This window comes from Anoplolepis gracilipes, chromosome 15 (assembly GCF_047496725.1).
Source record: "Anoplolepis gracilipes chromosome 15, ASM4749672v1, whole genome shotgun sequence".
Taxonomy (NCBI): domain Eukaryota; kingdom Metazoa; phylum Arthropoda; class Insecta; order Hymenoptera; family Formicidae; genus Anoplolepis; species Anoplolepis gracilipes.
The window spans coordinates 5465949-5485099 of NC_132984.1; the positions used below are offsets into that span (position 1 = coordinate 5465949).

General features: G+C 28.6%; 1 protein-coding gene, 9 non-coding genes and 5 pseudogenes across 11 annotated transcripts; 1 reads left to right on the top strand and 14 right to left on the bottom strand.

The window, feature by feature from the left end:
* Nucleotides 1-1282: 1282 nt before the first annotated feature.
* Nucleotides 1283-1398, bottom strand: LOC140674337 (5S ribosomal RNA; annotated as a pseudogene).
* Nucleotides 1399-1741: 343 nt separating this feature from the next.
* On the bottom strand, nucleotides 1742-1861 carry LOC140674329 (5S ribosomal RNA). Its single transcript, XR_012048192.1, has one exon. It is a non-coding gene; the product is annotated as a 5S ribosomal RNA (ribosomal RNA).
* Nucleotides 1862-2202: 341 nt separating this feature from the next.
* On the bottom strand, nucleotides 2203-2322 carry LOC140674340 (5S ribosomal RNA). The gene has a single exon (XR_012048196.1). It is a non-coding gene; the product is annotated as a 5S ribosomal RNA (ribosomal RNA).
* Nucleotides 2323-2661: 339 nt separating this feature from the next.
* On the bottom strand, nucleotides 2662-2781 carry LOC140674309 (5S ribosomal RNA). The gene has a single exon (XR_012048172.1). It is a non-coding gene; the product is annotated as a 5S ribosomal RNA (ribosomal RNA).
* A 339-nt stretch (nucleotides 2782-3120) lies between these two features.
* On the bottom strand, nucleotides 3121-3240 carry LOC140674334 (5S ribosomal RNA; annotated as a pseudogene).
* A 343-nt stretch (nucleotides 3241-3583) lies between these two features.
* Nucleotides 3584-3703, bottom strand: LOC140674310 (5S ribosomal RNA). Its single transcript, XR_012048173.1, has one exon. It is a non-coding gene; the product is annotated as a 5S ribosomal RNA (ribosomal RNA).
* Nucleotides 3704-4042: 339 nt separating this feature from the next.
* LOC140674311 (5S ribosomal RNA) lies at nucleotides 4043-4162 on the bottom strand. The gene has a single exon (XR_012048174.1). It is a non-coding gene; the product is annotated as a 5S ribosomal RNA (ribosomal RNA).
* Nucleotides 4163-4501: 339 nt separating this feature from the next.
* Nucleotides 4502-4621, bottom strand: LOC140674327 (5S ribosomal RNA). Its single transcript, XR_012048190.1, has one exon. It is a non-coding gene; the product is annotated as a 5S ribosomal RNA (ribosomal RNA).
* A 338-nt stretch (nucleotides 4622-4959) lies between these two features.
* LOC140674336 (5S ribosomal RNA) lies at nucleotides 4960-5079 on the bottom strand (annotated as a pseudogene).
* A 343-nt stretch (nucleotides 5080-5422) lies between these two features.
* On the bottom strand, nucleotides 5423-5542 carry LOC140674312 (5S ribosomal RNA). The gene has a single exon (XR_012048175.1). It is a non-coding gene; the product is annotated as a 5S ribosomal RNA (ribosomal RNA).
* A 339-nt stretch (nucleotides 5543-5881) lies between these two features.
* On the bottom strand, nucleotides 5882-6001 carry LOC140674332 (5S ribosomal RNA; annotated as a pseudogene).
* A 343-nt stretch (nucleotides 6002-6344) lies between these two features.
* Nucleotides 6345-6464, bottom strand: LOC140674331 (5S ribosomal RNA; annotated as a pseudogene).
* A 339-nt stretch (nucleotides 6465-6803) lies between these two features.
* On the bottom strand, nucleotides 6804-6923 carry LOC140674313 (5S ribosomal RNA). The gene has a single exon (XR_012048176.1). It is a non-coding gene; the product is annotated as a 5S ribosomal RNA (ribosomal RNA).
* A 331-nt stretch (nucleotides 6924-7254) lies between these two features.
* On the bottom strand, nucleotides 7255-7374 carry LOC140674314 (5S ribosomal RNA). Its single transcript, XR_012048177.1, has one exon. It is a non-coding gene; the product is annotated as a 5S ribosomal RNA (ribosomal RNA).
* A 3977-nt stretch (nucleotides 7375-11351) lies between these two features.
* Nucleotides 11352-17177, top strand: LOC140673864 (uncharacterized). 2 transcript variants are annotated; one of them, XM_072907096.1, is made up of 6 exons: nucleotides 11352-12210; nucleotides 13734-13864; nucleotides 13926-14074; nucleotides 14488-14544; nucleotides 14961-15123; nucleotides 15562-17177. In XM_072907096.1, the coding sequence occupies exons 1-6, from the start codon at nucleotides 11781-11783 to the stop codon at nucleotides 15697-15699; spliced, it is 1068 nt and encodes a 355-aa protein (XP_072763197.1). In that variant the 5' UTR covers nucleotides 11352-11780; the 3' UTR covers nucleotides 15700-17177. The 2 variants fall into 2 exon arrangements, with proteins under 2 accessions (XP_072763197.1, XP_072763198.1); XM_072907097.1 differs by lacking the exon at nucleotides 14488-14544 and having other exon boundaries at nucleotides 11368-12210.
* The last annotated feature ends 1974 nt before the right edge of the window (nucleotides 17178-19151 follow it).

The window sequence follows — 19151 nt, forward strand, 5'->3', positions numbered from 1 at the left end:
ATGTAATACTGCCCGATAAAAAATTTTTTATGTATAATTATATATGATATATGACCATATAAAATTATATAGAAATATATAAAATTTTGTATAAGTTATGTATAATTATATATAATAATATATCACTTATTATATAATTCTATATAATTTTATATTAATGTTGGCTAGGTGTCAGTCAATGATAATACAAAATTATGCATATTATACATAACTTATACAGAATTTTATATATTTCAATATATTTTTATATTGTTATATATAATTATATATGAGAAATTTTTTACCGGGTGAGAAAGTTTAGAGGTTTATATATAATAGTAACTAGCGGATAGGAAAAATTTTAAACTTAGTATGTGCTTACTTAAAAGCTTAATCTAATATTAGCACTTATATCCTATTACAGGCTGGTAAATATTTTGTTATGCATTGGAATATATAAGAATGAGTACAGTTAACGTTGTTTATCTATTCTAAGTTAAGTACAGGAAAAATATAATTACTAATAGCAAGGATAAGAAAAAACCTGCATGTTTCTATGTAAAAAAATAAATAATAAAGTTATTTGCATTATAACATAAAAAGTTTGGTGTATATTGGTAAGTATTATTGTGATATGTAAATATTCATACGTAGTTATATGTAATTATAAATCTAACTTGATATACATTTATATACATATATATACGCACATATGCACATTTATGCATACATATTCATACACATATATTCGTTTTTTATATTTATATTCTAGAGTATCTTATTCTACTTCGTGAAATATATCTAGATTTTGATAAGGCAAATTATGTTTTAAGTTAAAAGGCAGATTATGACTTCTAATGCTAGTTATATTTTTTGTTAGTTCATTAAATTTTAATTTATTGTTATAGAATTTGTTGAATAGTAGACGAGAACTGGTGCTTTACAACGTGATATGATCGTTAATGATTGTAATATTTCTGGTTGATATACATATATCAGAGCACCCACGAAAAAATAGCTATTAAGTTTGTTTTTTTGCATAAAACGTACTTTGCTTAACTTGTTATTTAAACACGTAAAATTCGGAAAATATGTTACATATATGTCCATAGACTCTTTGCTCTTCGTAATAATAGTACTATATGATTTTAATCGAAAAGATTTATGGAACATTCTATATATTTATTTATAATTTAAAAATTTCAAGACATTAATAAAATATATTTTAATTTCGACAATAATTTAAGTATATATTTAAAATCAAAAGAATATATCAATATTTAAATTTGCAAAAAAAGAAAAGTGTCAACAGCACATGGTGTTCCCAAGCGGTCATCCAAGTACTGACCATGCCCAATGTTGCTTAACTTCAGTGATCGGACGAGAACTGGTGCTATACAACGTGGTATGACCGTTAACACTAATAATAATTCTAGTTGATATAGATATATCAAAGCACTTACAGAAAAATAGCTATTAGGTTTGTTTTTTTGCATGAAACGTACTTTGCTTAACTTGTTATTTAAACACGTAAAATTCGGAAAATATGTTACATATATGTCCATAGACTCTTTGCTCTTCCTAATAGTAGTACTATATTATTTTAATCGAAAAGATTTATGGAACATTCTATATATTTATTTATAATTTAAGAATTTCAAGATAACTATTAATAAAATAAATTTTAATTTCCACAATAATTTAAGTATGTATTTAAAACAAAAAGAACTATATCAATATTTAAATTTGCAAAAAAGAGAGGTGTCAACAGCACATGGTGTTCCCAAGCGGTCACCCATCCAAGTACTGCCCACGCTCAATGTTGCTTAACTTCAGTGATCGGACGAGAACTGGTGCTTTACAACGTGGTATGACCGTTAACAATAATAATAATTTTAGTTGATATAGATATATCAAAGCACTTACAGAAAAATAGCTATTAGGTTTGTTTTTTTACATAAAACGTACATTTTGCTTAATTTGTCATTTAAACACGCAAAATTAGAAAAATATTTTACATATATGTCCATAGACTCTTTGCTCTTCGTAATAATAGTACTATATGATTTTAATCGAAAAGATTTATGGAACATTCTATATATTTATTTATAACTTAAAAATTTCAAGACATTAATAAAATAAATTTTAATTTCAACAATAATTTAAGTATATATTTGAAATCAAGAAAATATATCAATATTTAAATTTGCAAAAAAAGAAAAATGTCAACAGCACATGGTGTTCCCAAGCGGTCACCCATCCAAGTACTGACCATGCCCAATGTTGCTTAACTTCAGTGATCGGACGAGAACTGGTGCTTTACAACGTGGTATGACCGTTAACAATAATAATAATTTTAGTTAATATAGATATATCAGAGCATGCACGAAAAGATAGCTATTAAGTTTGTTTTTTTGCATGAAACGTACTTTGCTTAACTTGTTATTTAAACACGTAAAATTCGGAAAATATGTTACATATATGTCCATAGACTCTTTGCTCTTCGTAATAATAGTATTATATGATTTTAATCGAAAAGATTTATGAAACATTCTATATATTTATTTATAACTTAAAAATTTCAAGACATTAATAAAATAAATTTTAATTTCAACAATAATTTAAGTATATATTTGAAATCAAGAAAATATATCAATATTTATATTTGCAAAAAAAGAAAAGTGTCAACAGCACATGGTGTTCCCAAGCGGTCACCCATCCAAGTACTGACCATGCCCAATGTTGCTTAACTTCAGTGATCGGACGAGAACTGGTGCTTTACAACGTGGTATGACCGTTAACAATAATAATAATTTTAGTTAATATAGATATATCAAAGCACTTACAGAAAAATAGCTATTAGGTTTGTTTTTTTGCATGAAACGTACTTTGCTTAACTTGTTATTTAAACACGTAAAATTCGGAAAATATGTTACATATATGTCCATAGACTCTTTGCTCTTCGTAATAATAGTACTATATGATTTTAATCGAAAAGATTTATGGATTATTCTATATATTTATTTATAACTTAAAAATTTCAAGACATTAATAAAATAAATTTTAATTTCAACAATAATTTAAGTATATATTTGAAATCAAGAAAATATATCAATATTTATATTTGCAAAAAAAGAAAAGTGTCAACAGCACATGGTGTTCCCAAGCGGTCACCCATCCAAGTACTGACCATGCCCAATGTTGCTTAATTTCAGTGATCGGACGAGAACTGATGCTTTACAACGTGGTATGACCGTTAACAATAATAATAATTTTAGTTAATATAGATATATCAGAGCATGCACGAAAAGATAGCTATTAAGTTTGTTTTTTTGCATGAAACGTACTTTGCTTAACTTGTTATTTAAACACGTAAAATTCGGAAAATATGTTACATATATGTCCATAGACTCTTTGCTCTTTCTAATAGTAGTACTATATTATTTTAATCGAAAAGATTTATGGAACATTCTATATATTTATTTATAATTTAAGAATTTCAAGATAACTATTAATAAAATAAATTTTAATTTCCACAATAATTTAAGTATGTATTTAAAACAAAAAGAACTATATCAATATTTAAATTTGCAAAAAAGAGAGGTGTCAACAGCACATGGTGTTCCCAAGCGGTCACCCATCCAAGTACTGACCATGCCCAATGTTGCTTAACTTCAGTGATCGGACGAGAACTGGTGCTTTACAACGTGGTATGACCGTTAACAATAATAATAATTTTAGTTGATATAGATATATCAAAGCACTTACAGAAAAATAGCTATTAGGTTTGTTTTTTTGCATGAAACGTACTTTGCTTAACTTGTTATTTAAACACGTAAAATTCGGAAAATATGTTACATATATGTCCATAGACTCTTTGCTCTTCGTAATAATAGTACTATATGATTTTAATCGAAAAGATTTATGGAACATTCTATATATTTATTTATAACTTAAAAATTTCAAGACATTAATAAAATAAATTTTAATTTCAACAATAATTTAAGTATATATTTGAAATCAAGAAAATATATCAATATTTATATTTGCAAAAAAAGAAAAGTGTCAACAGCACATGGTGTTCCCAAGCGGTCACCCATCCAAGTACTGACCATGCCCAATGTTGCTTAACTTCAGTGATCGGACGAGAACTGGTGCTTTACAACGTGGTATGACCGTTAACAATAATAATAATTTTAGTTAATATAGATATATCAGAGCATGCACGAAAAGATAGCTATTAAGTTTGTTTTTTTGCATGAAACGTACTTTGCTTAACTTGTTATTTAAACACGTAAAATTCGGAAAATATGTTACATATATGTCCATAGACTCTTTGCTCTTCGTAATAATAGTATTATATGATTTTAATCGAAAAGATTTATGAAACATTCTATATATTTATTTATAACTTAAAAATTTCAAGACATTAATAAAATAAATTTTAATTTCAACAATAATTTAAGTATATATTTGAAATCAAGAAAATATATCAATATTTATATTTGCAAAAAAAGAAAAGTGTCAACAGCACATGGTGTTCCCAAGCGGTCACCCATCCAAGTACTGACCATGCCCAATATTGCTTAACTTCAGTGATCGGACGAGAACTGGTGCTTTACAACGTGGTATGACCGTTAACAATAATAATAATTTTAGTTAAATAGATATATCAAAGCACTTACAGAAAAATAGCTATTAGGTTTGTTTTTTTGCATGAAACGTACTTTGCTTAACTTGTTATTTAAACACGTAAAATTCGGAAAATATGTTACATATATGTCCATAGACTCTTTGCTCTTCGTAATAATAGTACTATATGATTTTAATCGAAAAGATTTATGGATCATTCTATATATTTATTTATAACTTAAAAATTTCAAGACATTAATAAAATAAATTTTAATTTCAACAATAATTTAAGTATATATTTGAAATCAAGAAAATATATCAATATTTATATTTGCAAAAAAAGAAAAGTGTCAACAGCACATGGTGTTCCCAAGCGGTCACCCATCCAAGTACTGACCATGCCCAATGTTGCTTAATTTCAGTGATCGGACGAGAACTGATGCTTTACAACGTGGTATGACCGTTAACAATAATAATAATTTTAGTTAATATAGATATATCAGAGCATGCACGAAAAGATAGCTATTAAGTTTGTTTTTTTGCATGAAACGTACTTTGCTTAACTTGTTATTTAAACACGTAAAATTCGGAAAATATGTTACATATATGTCCATAGACTCTTTGCTCTTTCTAATAGTAGTACTATATTATTTTAATCGAAAAGATTTATGGAACATTCTATATATTTATTTATAATTTAAGAATTTCAAGATAACTATTAATAAAATAAATTTTAATTTCCACAATAATTTAAGTATGTATTTAAAACAAAAAGAACTATATCAATATTTAAATTTGCAAAAAAGAGAGGTGTCAACAGCACATGGTGTTCCCAAGCGGTCACCCATCCAAGTACTGACCATGCCCAATGTTGCTTAACTTCAGTGATCGGACGAGAACTGGTGCTTTACAACGTGGTATGACCGTTAACAATAATAATAATTTTAGTTGATATAGATATATCAAAGCACTTACAGAAAAATAGCTATTAGGTTTGTTTTTTTGCATGAAACGTACTTTGCTTAACTTGTTATTTAAACACGTAAAATTCGGAAAATATGTTACATATATGTCCATAGACTCTTTGCTCTTCGTAATAATAGTACTATATGATTTTAATCGAAAAGATTTATGGAACATTCTATATATTTATTTATAACTTAAAAATTTCAAGACATTAATAAAATAAATTTTAATTTCAACAATAATTTAAGTATATATTTGAAATCAAGAAAATATATCAATATTTATATTTGCAAAAAAAGAAAAGTGTCAACAGCACATTGTGTTCCCAAGCGGTCACCCATCCAAGTACTGACCATGCCCAATGTTGCTTAACTTCAGTGATCGGACGAGAACTGGTGCTTTACAACGTGGTATGACCGTTAACAATAATAATAATTTTAGTTAATATAGATATATCAGAGCATGCACGAAAAGATAGCTATTAAGTTTGTTTTTTTGCATAAAACGTACTTTGCTTAACTTGTTATTTAAACACGTAAAATTCGGAAAATATGTTACATATATGTCCATAGACTCTTTGCTCTTCCTAATAGTAGTACTATATTATTTTAATCGAAAGATTTTATGAAACAATCTATATATTTATTTATAATTTAAGAATTTCAAGATAACTATTAATAAAATAAATTTTAATTTCCACAATAATTTAAGTATATATTTGAAATCAAGAAAATATATCAATATTTATATTTGCAAAAAAAGAAAAGTGTCAACAGCACATGGTGTTCCCAAGCGGTCACCCATCCAAGTACTGACAATGCCCAATGTTGCTTAACTTCAGTGATCGGACGAGAACTGGTGCTTTACAACGTGGTATGACCGTTAACAATAATAATAATTTTAGTTAATATAGATATATCAGAGCATGCACGAAAAGATAGCTATTAAGTTTGTTTTTTTGCATGAAACGTACTTTGCTTAACTTGTTATTTAAACACGTAAAATTCGGAAAATATGTTACATATATGTCCATAGACTCTTTGCTCTTCCTAATAGTAGTACTATATTATTTTAATCGAAAAGATTTATGGAACATTCTATATATTTATTTATAACTTAAAAATTTCAAGACATTAATAAAATAAATTTTAATTTCAACAATAATTTAAGTATATATTTGAAATCAAGAAAATATATCAATATTTATATTTGCAAAAAAAGAAAAGTGTCAACAGCACATGGTGTTCCCAAGCGGTCACCCATCCAAGTACTGACCATGCCCAATGTTGCTTAACTTCAGTGATCGGACGAGAACTGGTGCTTTACAACGTGGTATGACCGTTAACAATAATAATAATTTTAGTTAATATAGATATATCAGAGCATGCACGAAAAGATAGCTATTAAGTTTGTTTTTTTGCATAAAACGTACTTTGCTTAACTTGTTATTTAAACACGTAAAATTCGGAAAATATGTTACATATATGTCCATAGACTCTTTGCTCTTCCTAATAGTAGTACTATATTATTTTAATCGAAAAATTTTATGAAACAATCTATATATTTATTTATAATTTAAGAATTTCAAGATAACTTTTTTTAATTTCCACAATAATTTAAGTATGTATTTAAAACAAAAAGAACTATATCAATATTTAAATTTGCAAAAAAAAGAGGTGTCAACAGCACATGGTGTTCCCAAGCGGTCACCCATCCAAGTACTGACCATGCCCAATGTTGCTTAACTTCAGTGATCGGACGAGAACTGGTGCTTTACAACGTGGTATGACCGTTAACAATAATAATAATTTTAGTTAATATAGATATATCAGAGCATGCATGAAAAGATAGCTATTAAGTTTGTTTTTTTGCATGAAACGTACTTTGCTTAACTTGTTATTTAAACACGTAAAATTCGGAAAATATGTTATATATATGTTCATAGACTCTTTGCTCTTCCTAATAATATTAGTATATGATTTTAATACAAAAATGTCGAGGCTATTATAGTTTTCAAACTGGAAGCAATTATATCTCACGAATGATAGGGCTGAGATTTCGCGCTCTCAGGTGCGGCAAAATAACAAGTGATAAAAGTGCTCCTATAAATAGCGCTCTTTTCACGATATTATGAATATTATGTTAGCACTCGGGCATCTCAGCCCGAGTCTCAGCCCTATCATTCGTGAAATGTGCTATGTGTTGGTGTGTACTCTATATCTTTATGTTTTCATTTTCAAAATTTTATCATCAACGATATAAAATATGCAAATCGAAATTCTTACAATCAAAAGACTAGTAATTGTTTTTATTCGTTTAATTGTTGATACAAACCCAAAAATTCTAAATATTAAACTGATTGTTTAAAACCAACCAAATAATAAATAAGAATAACATATATATATATTATATTAAACATTATAACATATATTATATTTAATTATATATATTAACTATATTTTATTACTACTAATAAATTTGCTATTAAGAAATTGGAATATATTTAAAATATCTGTAGTAAATAAAAAGAAGCTGTAAAGCCGCATGTGCAATTTTCAAATCAGCTGTTCCTTTCACGCGGTCACCCATTCTCTAAAGTTTCTACTGGCACTCGACAGGTGGCGGCAACTGTCAACCACATTTTCGACGAGAGGGCGGTATTCGACCTATTGTCAGTTCATAGTCAAAGCCGATCGATCTCTGCTCGGTATCGGAGAACGCGCATTATCTTTTGCTTCCTGGTGAATCGATTCAAGCTCGTCTGTTTTGTGATTTTGCATCGAGGTTTTCACGAAAATCAACGAAAATTGACCGATATCGCCCCGATTCCGCGAGTCACGAGGTCATCAGAATGAGTAATGTGCCAACAGGTGAGATCATCAACATCGCCATCCGATGTCTGATTCCGATTGAGAAACATATTATTCGGGCATATTGTTTGTAATTAAACAAAGTAGCTCGTCGTCGCGAGAATAACGAGAATTAATCGACAAGAACGTTTGAGAAGCGACAAATAAGTTGGACGATCGAATCCTAACCTATAATTATATATTATGCGCGTTCGCATATTTGACGTTTCCAGTCAACAACGACCTTGTGAACTTCCGTATGCCGTGTGTTCACGTGTATGTATGTGTATGTGTGTAACCGACGATGTTCCGGTCGCATATTCTGTGCAAATCATATGTGCATATTGGATTACTTGAAACTGCGCTTTCATATTTTGCGTTGCATTCGTTGACGTTGTTTATCTTGAGAGCTAAAATTTTATTACGAAAAAATACATTCATTTTACTAATAATAATACACTTGATTCTTCTTCGAACTTTGGTATTTAGTTTTTAAACACATTATATACATATACATGTATGTCAATGACATTATACGTCAATGGCAATCTGTATACAAGTATTATTAATTATATGTAAAATTATTATAATAAAATTATTATATATTTTTATATTTAATATACATAAAAATCTTCTTTTATGTGGAAAAGATAAATAAATAATAAATAGTGCAACCGACACGAATAGATTGCAATTACGATGCGGGTGCAGCTGCACTGATTAAGGTCGATTTTCTGCACTTTGCTGTTAAGTGATGTCTTTGGAAAGAATTTAATTGTAAATAACATATTAATTTTTTTAACACATGCGGCTTTAATTATTTTTCTTAACATACTCTTAATTATTTTTTAATTAATTATTCTTAATATTTTTTCCATATAATTTAAACGGAATATTTTAATACGGTCTGACAATTTTTGACAGTTTGCATATTTGGGGAAGGATATTTTTAATAAACAGGTGAAGAAGTAAAGTTAAAAATAGTCGTTTAATTGAAATCAAGAATAAGGAATTAAAAGAGAAAATAATTATTATGTATATTCATAAGTATTAAATAAGAAGAATTTTCAGAAAAAAATCAGAGATATGAAAGAAAAAATATTTTTTAAATTATATTTTTGTCCAACCTTGTGTGTGCTTTATATTTATAAATCAATTTTTATTTTTGAGCTTCCGTTTTTTCAATTGCATCCATTTATCATTTTTAATTATTTTTCTTAACATGTTTTTAATTATTCTTTAATTAATTATTCTTAATATTTTTTCCATACTTTAAAAATAAAACGTTTTAATATCGTCCGATAATTTTTCACAATTTATACATGTAGAGAATGATAAGACATTAAAGAGATAAAAAGATAAAGAAATAAAGTCGTTTGAAAAATTCTTTGAGTGAAATTAAGACGATAAAAAATTAAGAAAGTGAACATGCATTAACAGAAAGATTTTAATTAAAAACATTAAAAAGAATATTAAAAAAAAAACACATTAAAAGGAATCTTTTTCTGTCTTAATTTGATGTTTGCAAATGTTATTTTTCTTTAAGAAAAATGTATTAACCCTTGACAAGAGATTCGTCGATAATAATGAAACGACCATCTTTAATACTAAACACACGTCACTAAGCATGGACAAGAATCCACCGTCGAGTCGAATCGATAAACCGGTTTGCTCTCAAGGTTCCCCTCGCGAGAAGTTTAGAAACTTTTATTGTATTATACAGTCTTTGTGTGCCACGCTCTTCCGCGCTTTTCTAATCGATCGCGAAAAGAGGCAAAGTACTTTAGCGAGGTCCATCTACGAAATCAATTAAAACACTTCTAATCGCGCCTGGTTTTTCTCTCTATCTTTATCTCTATTTTTTAAAAATTTTATATGTATCTGTCATCATAATATGAATGAAACAAATGAAAATACACAGTGAGCGGATTAAATTGAAACGTAGCAAGTGTCAGAATAATTCTGGTGGAACGGTCGAACGTTAATATAAATTAGCGAGATTTTCTTAATTAGAGTGTGTTAATTATTAAGGAAGATCCGTTGCGTGCTATAAAAAAAGTCTATTCTAATTAGGTAGAGTCGAACGCAAAAATAATTTATTATTATTATAAATTATTATTGTAAAAATAATATTTATTTATTTTATAATATAAATTTTATAATTATTATTATACGAATAATTTATTATATTATTATTATTATTATTATTTATACAGTTGTCACGTATAAATAATAACAATAATATAATGAAATAGTTTTATGTTTGCGAGATATGAGACCTGTGGGAACTGGCTTTAGAAGTCGCTACTGGGGCCTTTCCTTCTTGAACCAAGGCAACTTGTCAGTTCCCTCTTTTCTCTCCCCTCTCTTTTCTTCTCTCCTTTCCCTTCCTACTTTATTTTTCATTAAAGCAGAGTGAGAGAACCGCGTCTCGATTTCTCCGAAACGTTTATGTCTTCGCAACTGTCGTTCTTCGACGGGACAGCTGTTAGTCCTGAGTGCACACATCGGTACACGTGGTCGCTTTTCGCGGATTGTCAAATCGCTGCCATGTAGAAGAATCGATTTCATTTGAAAAGAATCGCGTGAATCAAGTCGAGTTGTTGTTCCTAGATCCCGTGCGATTCGATGATTTACGGTGAAACGTTGTTCAATTGTGATAATAAATAATTAATCACGTCGAATCTTCTAGTCCATAGAGATTTCTCCGTCGAGATTTCTCTGTAATTTTTAATTCTCGATTCAGTGAATTCTGAATTCTCGTGTGTGATACAATCTCGCTGCGATCAAGTACAAAGTGTACAATATGCGAATAAAATTTAAATCGTAGACAATTTTATATTTATTTATAAGATGTATTTTTCTGAAGAAACTATTAAGGCAAGATAATAAAAAAAAAATTATAAAGAGTTTGAAGCAAGATTTGACAAAACCTATATAAATGTAATATTGAATCCAAATAAAATCTTTAGATATCTAGACACTTGTCAAGACTGATTAATTCTTTTCAGAAGCTTTCAATGTGTCTGTTGAAGTATAAATTTGAAGTAAATTATGATTTTTAAAAAATCATAGAAAGCAACATTTGCTATTTTTAATTTATATATCCACCAATCATCCAATCTGTTTATTTTGAAGCTTTCCATTTCAACTTTGTGGATTTTTTTTGGAGCAAAAAAACCCCTCGGACATTTTTAAACGTGACCACGAAGATTAACAGGCTAATAGTTCCTCCGATTAATTGAGTATTATTTTAAAGCTTTCAACGAACTTTCTGTCTCACATTTTTCGTGATCAAGAGCCAAGCTTTTACATCAGAAGAGATTTCCCGAAGAAAAATCATGAGAACCAAGAATGGCGAACCCTAGGCAATCCGTAGATCCGAGAAGCAACCAAGAAAAGCGCGGAAGGTTTTGCCAGGAACACGACGAGGAGGACTGTCCGAGTGAGAACGAGCGCGAGTTCGAATCGTTGGAATACGAGGAGGATGTATATTACTCGAAGCTGACGACGACGCCGAGCTTCGACGACATCGACGAGCTCGACGACGATGTGGACGAGTTGGTGGTCCACTGCTGGCGCGACTCCAACGGCGAGATCGACGAGATCGTCGTCGACGACGGCAACCTGTCCGTGGAGACGAAGTTCCTGCCAGAAGTAGGGACACGTGGCGGCAAGAAAAAGAGGCGGTCGATCCGCGTGGTCTTCCAGGATTTCTCCAAGCCCTATCTTGCCAGGATCAGCAACAGCCAGAATTATAGGAGGTTCCTCGAGCTGGTAAAAGGTGCCGTGAGAAGAGAGGAGAATTCGCTTCGCCAGTTTTATCGCTCGTAATTTCCGATGAAGAGCAGTCGTTATAGACTTCGCTGAAACTCTGATGGAAATTAGGACGATTCTCGATAATTTGATAGGCTGACTCTCGAAACTTTGATTACAGAATTAATCTAACTCGAATCATAGAATTAATTCTTGAATATTTATGGTAATTAAAAGCGAATGAGATTAGAGTGAAGATAAATAATAGACTATTGTTGTTTAATTAATCAGAAATCGTTATCACGCTTAAGTCTCTCAATAAGATTGTATACGTATTAAAAATATTATTATTGTCGAATTATTAAACATTGAAGAATTATAGCAATTAAATGTAATGGAATTTTGACGAATTGGGATTCAAGGATGAGAATAAAAAAATATAATAAGAAGAAAGTCAACCAAATCTTATAATACATATATAAAATATTATTTTAATATATAGTGATTATTTAATTTTAATTATAACTGTAATTATAATTGTAATTTAATCATAATTAATTATAATATCAAAATTATAATTGGACATTACATACAGTGATATTTTGTAGAAAGCTTGTGTCCAGCGATCTTAAAATGTTTGATTTTTTAATTACATTGATTTTTGGCTTTTATTACTCTAATTTTAAAATTTTTTAAATTAATTTAAAGATTTTTATTTAATTTTTGGCATTAATTATTTTCTGTAATTTTGTGTAAGAAGTTTTTATATTTAACAGCCTCTCTCGGCGTCGATTTATTTATTTCTTCTCTTGTGTGAAACTGAACAAAAAAAGAAGTTCAGTAAGTAGAATCGCGATCGAGTATATAGCGAAGTAGAAGCATGATGTTAATTTTTTCTAGGACGACGTTTCGCTCTGCTGAAAATGCGAAACTCTGCGCATTCCTTCGCAATCTGACGAAACAGAATCGCGAAATTTGTGTGAAATTTAAGCAATTGTTTCCTAATCGAAAAATTAAAATCGATTAATTTTTATTTTTGCACTCACATTTTATGCAATCCATAAATAATTAGATAAATTTTATCCGTTTTATTCAGCTTATATAAAAGAAATTATCTAGAATATATTAAGTTATTATAAATTATTAATAATTAATAAATTATAAATTATAAATAAAAAAGTAAAGAAAGAATCTTATAAATTGTAGCTAATCGAATACAATTATTTTTTTCAATCTAGAGAGAGAAAAAGCGTTTGAAACATTAAAATATTTTTAATTATTAATTTGAGTGAAAAATAAAAATCTGTGTTGTTTTCCAGTCTTAATATTTTAATATAATTTTATTAGATTTTAAAATTATTTCTTATAGAAAATATAAATATAATTTTTATTATATACATATATATATTTATGCATAATAAATTATTTATTTATTTTTTTTTCACATAACTTGTTATAACGAAAGAAAATGATACTTCTGGCAGTCAGTAAGCATGACAGTTATAGTGTTGTATAACATGTGGCTAATGTTCTTTGTTCCTTTTGTTCCAGGAGAAGATGCCTCGCTACACTCGGCCGGATCTCTGTCGCCCTCATCGGATCATGTAGTACACGAACTCCAAGGACTCTCCTTGGAGGAGCAGGAACAGCATAAGGCCGAATGGAGCGCTCAGTTAGCAAAAGTAAGTTTTGAGGAATTTGAAAAAATTCCGAAAGACGAGAGATAACAATGTTTGTTTTCAGGTTGAAGAGGAGATACAGACCTTGAGACATGTCCTCGCCAACAAGATCAAGGTTTCGCAGGATCTGAAGAGGAAACTGGGTATCAGCGTCTGGAAAGAGCTCACCGACGATGTTAATCAGGGACTGAAGAACGTCAAGGAGAGCCATGTGTACGTTTGCTACTTAGTTATCAGCTTCTTCTTCGTATCTCTCTTATCTGTACACTATATATATGTATTCACTTTGTATATTCATGTGCACACTTTGCCATATTTCTTAAAGGAGAAAATTTCTTGTAAAGGAGAAGTGGATGGAAAACCGTGATTGTGGAATTGCAAGATACTTGCGAAATATTTCCAAATTCGTTGCACCAAGTTTTTCGATTTTTTTCTTGATTTTTATACACATCTCCTTTCTATTTTTCGTCTCTTCGTTTTTATTTTTGCAAACCTACGGTGATCGTTTTTTTTATGTTGATACTCCACTTCTCCTGTTCTTTAGACACACGTAGAAGCATTCTTTTGTTTTACTTTCGGTTGAGTTTCTAAGACTAATTGTAAGACACAACGAACAATGAATTCAGTTATCAGCTTGGCATGTCACTCGGTCGCTTAGTCAAGACGATTCCCAGCAACGATTTGTAAGTATAACGCATCTCATTTTTTCCTGGTTATCCAAATCTTATTCTCCTATTGATATTTTGCTTACATATTTGTACATAACATGCTTTTAAAATTCTTTAAAATTCTTTTAAAATTCCTTAAACTGAATAAAACATTGTCAAAGTTTGTTGACATGCTTTGGAGACATCTTGTGTTTTTGTCGATATTTTAATTTTGATAATTTAAAGTATCGACGACGTAATATCGCTATTAAAGCACGTTTGCTTGAAACAAGAACCAATCTTAACAAACACCAACATTATCTGATATTTAAGAGCTTTGTGATGTCGATTGAAATTTAATTAACATAGTCATTGTTTTTACAGAGGATGATCTACGACTGACTGATTTATTATTCTTATTAGTTTGTTGATGAATCTTCTCTTTCTTTCAGATACCAAAAAACAGAATCTGTACTCAAGTCTACGGCTGAAAAAACAACAAGTATTCTGGGTGGATTTGGTAGCGGCATTTCCATGAAACTGGGCCAGATGCGCAACTCTGATAGCTTCCGGTCATTAGAGGAAAGAGTTGGATCTGCTTGCGAGAATATTAAGGTATTAAAATTTAAGTTATTAAATAAATAATTATATCAAAATAATTTTTAGATTAAATTAAAATTAATTTTAGATTAAAAGTTTGTAATTAGATTATTAATGGAATGTTCTTTAGCATTTTTATAATATTTTTTATTAAATTAACTTTTCCACGCATTATTAAATAAACAATATAAATTAATTTATTATTATTTATTAATTATTAATTAATAAAATTTACATAATTGTATTATTTATTATATACATTAGATTTGTGTTGTTAGATTATTTTGTATTATTATATATACATGCATGTGTGTAGATATATTGTAATAATAATAATGTATATATTATATACATTAAATTTGCGTTCTTTTATCAATTTACAGAAGTTTTAAATAACTCGATTTAACTTGAATTTTTATTCAGAGATTTGAATCCTTTTCTTCCTTTTTGCAGACAAAAGTTGTGCCTTCGAGATCCAATTCGACGCAGAGCTTTGACGATGCTCTCCGAGAATCCGAAGCAATGAGGCGCTCATCCGCGGCTCCGTCGGTCACCAGCCCGACCATTCCCGAGGACAAGCTGCTCTCTTAGAGCCAAAAGTTGCGCGAAACTCGTGCGTCTCTACCGTGCGATATAAAGACCTGATAACGCGCTATATCACTATTGCATTCGTCTACTGCAATCGCTATAGAGGGCCAAACGACGATGTATCCGTGCACGTTGAATGAGATGATCGATACTTCGCTGAATCGAGACTCTGGATACATTCGTCCAAGTACTATCCTACTCTATCTAATAAAAAAATATATATTTTTCTCGCACGCCCTTTCCACGCCTTTTTCCCTTCGCAGGATCGCCTTTTTCTAGACCACATTCAGGACATCCTCAGACACAGGGGAAAACTTCCCTCGCAATTTTTATATTTACACTTAAAAAATTTATATATAAGGCAACCTATTTTTTAAACAATGACTGTTGAATTTCTTTTGGCCAATAATTTTGATTTATAATAACACAATAAAATATAATTGATGTTTGAATTCGAGCTGATTATTGATATATGCGTTGCAAAAAGTATAATTTTAAACATTAAAGTTAATAGTAAAACTTTGTAAAAAATACTTGTAAAAATGCAATAGTTTTTTGATCATTCTCACTGTTACAATGTTTACAATTTTTAATTTTTTTTTTTTATGTAACTATGCATGTATATACATATATATATATATATATACATACATATATATACATATATATATACATATATATACATATATATATATACATATATATATATATTTTATATACATATATATATATATATATATACATATATATACATATATATATATTTTATATACATATATATGTATATATATATAATTTAAATTTACATGTGTAAATTTGCACTTGTTTTTGCATATATTTGTAATATTTGGTATTGAAATTTTTATCGCAATTTATTGATGTCCTGAATCGATCTAAACAGAGCTGCCAAAAGAAAATATTTTCAACGATTTATGATAAAATTAATAAATAACCCGTCCGTCGACAATACTTTACACCGTATATACTAAACTTCTTATGTATGCAAATCTGATTAGCGCGAACAATTCAAAAGGTCACAAAAGACAAATCTAATCGGAATCTCGAGGAACATTATAAATCTCTTCTTTTTTATCTATTTAATTAAAATAATTTATATAAATTTAAAGCGAATAAAGTTTCTTATAATAAATCAAATAAAATCACATTAATACGATTAAACGATAATTAAAAGATTAAGTTCATTTAATGAAAAAGAGAAAAAATAATTTACTGAATGCTTCTATATCAGAAAAATTATTAAATGCAATACCTATGAGAGATCATCAGAACAGGTTTTATCTGAATACGACTTTTTTGTTTTTTAAAGCGAAACAATATACAATATTAGATAAAAAAAAGGTTCCTGGCGATTCTTGATTTTAGATAAATATGTTTTAAATGCGCGGATAATCTTATTGAATTAGCACGAACTTTGAGAGATATTTTGTATATTTTAGCTTATAAATAAAAAAAAAACTATCGACGACGCACGATGGAACGGTCTGTTAATATCAGAAAAGATGCAAATTTTTGCAAAATAAATTCATATATATATATATATACTTAATAATACGATGCGGTATAATGATTAATTATCATCAAAGATATGATTACCGTGATTCGTCGATAATATTTGCTGCATAATCTTGTTCATAAATAAATTATTTTACGAAACGTCAAAAGTCACAAATTTCTTGTAAACCAAAAAAGGATATAAAGATAGTTCCTTTTTCCTGTCTTTTCTTTTTTCACACTCCTTATATTTATATTTTAATAATCAAAAGGAATTAAATACAAATTAAATACATATATCTCAAATATTTCGCGCAAATATATATTATATTTAAAGAACGAGAAAGATTACACAGTTTTTGCACGAATATCTACAGTCTACAGTCTACAGAATCGTGAAATTAAAAATTAAAGAATAAATTAGCTTGGAATTTTAATTCTACATAATTCGATAACATTCAATATTATTTTTAACATTGAAAATTATATTTCATCCATTTATTTTGTTATTGATATTGATACGTTATGTAATTTTTATACGTTCAACAATTATTACCGACCGAGTCTGCATTGAGTCTGAGTTTGAATTTATCACCATCAGATGGCGTCAGGCAGGCCATCGTTGGCGCCAAAACGTGCATCCGCTGAAACCGCAGATCGTTGTCTCTTTCGTACGTTTACAGTTGCAAAAATGCGCCTACGAATGAATATGTATAATAAATATATAAGTAGAGTTATCGGGAACTTAAAACTAATCTCGGTTGATATTATATCGCCAAGTGCGAAAATGTTCAATCGAAATTCGTGTCTTTGATTTCTACTGCCATCGGAATATCGCTCTCAAGGAAGAAAGCGGTGCAAAAATATGAGGAACCCAGAAAATTCTGTCGATTTTCCGGTTGTATAATTTATGGTGAGCACATTTATTTATTGTATTATCCAGATAATACATAATATTTATGATAAATATTCATAAATATTTTTTACATATTTTATATATTAAGAGAAAAAGTCATAAAAACAATACTTGACATATTATTAAAATACATATAGAGTAAATGTATTTTAGCTACTACTTATTGTCAGTAAAATATAAATATTTATAATATTTTATAAATATTCTCAAATATTTATTGTGAAATATTTGTGATCTTTATGATCAGTTAAATTTAAGATTATAAAAATATTTATGAAATATTTATAAAATATTCAAATAATTATTATAAATTATATTTAATTATATATAATTATTATAAATATTTTTTACATATTTTATAAATATTGTGTGCTGTCTGAGTATATTTTAATTAGCTTGCATGAAAGTGATTAAATTTCTTTTTTTATCAGATTCCAAGAAAAATGGTTCCAACGGAGATTATCCTCGGAGAAGGAAGCGATGCAAAAGAAATCAGCGCAAGGAATCCAGGAAATCCTGTTGACGTAGCCGACAGAGTTGGGCGAGTACATTTACATTATGTTATCATATCTTTATTGTTGAGATCGTTGTAGCAATAAAATTGCTACCTTCAATTTAAACATTATATAATGTTATCTATTGTCTATTGAATTATATCAGTGAAAAAAAACGAAGTGTCCCAAAAATGTATATATGACGAGATTTAAAACGAATGGGACAGCTCATTTTTTAATAGACAAAAATTTGTATTTTATATTTAGTAATTATTTGTTTAATTTATTTAATTTATTATTTTGTTACTTATTCACAAATATTTTTAATTGAAAAATATAAGGTATCTCGGAATTATGTACGATAATCGTAAACGACAGATCTTTCAATTAAAATTTTTTTTTATATTTTAATTATATATAATTATATGTGATAATTATTTTAAAAACTCAATTTTTTTATAACAAAGATTAAGTAATAAAGCATTATATAAAGAATATCGATGCTTTAAAAATATTCGGTGATATTCTTCAAT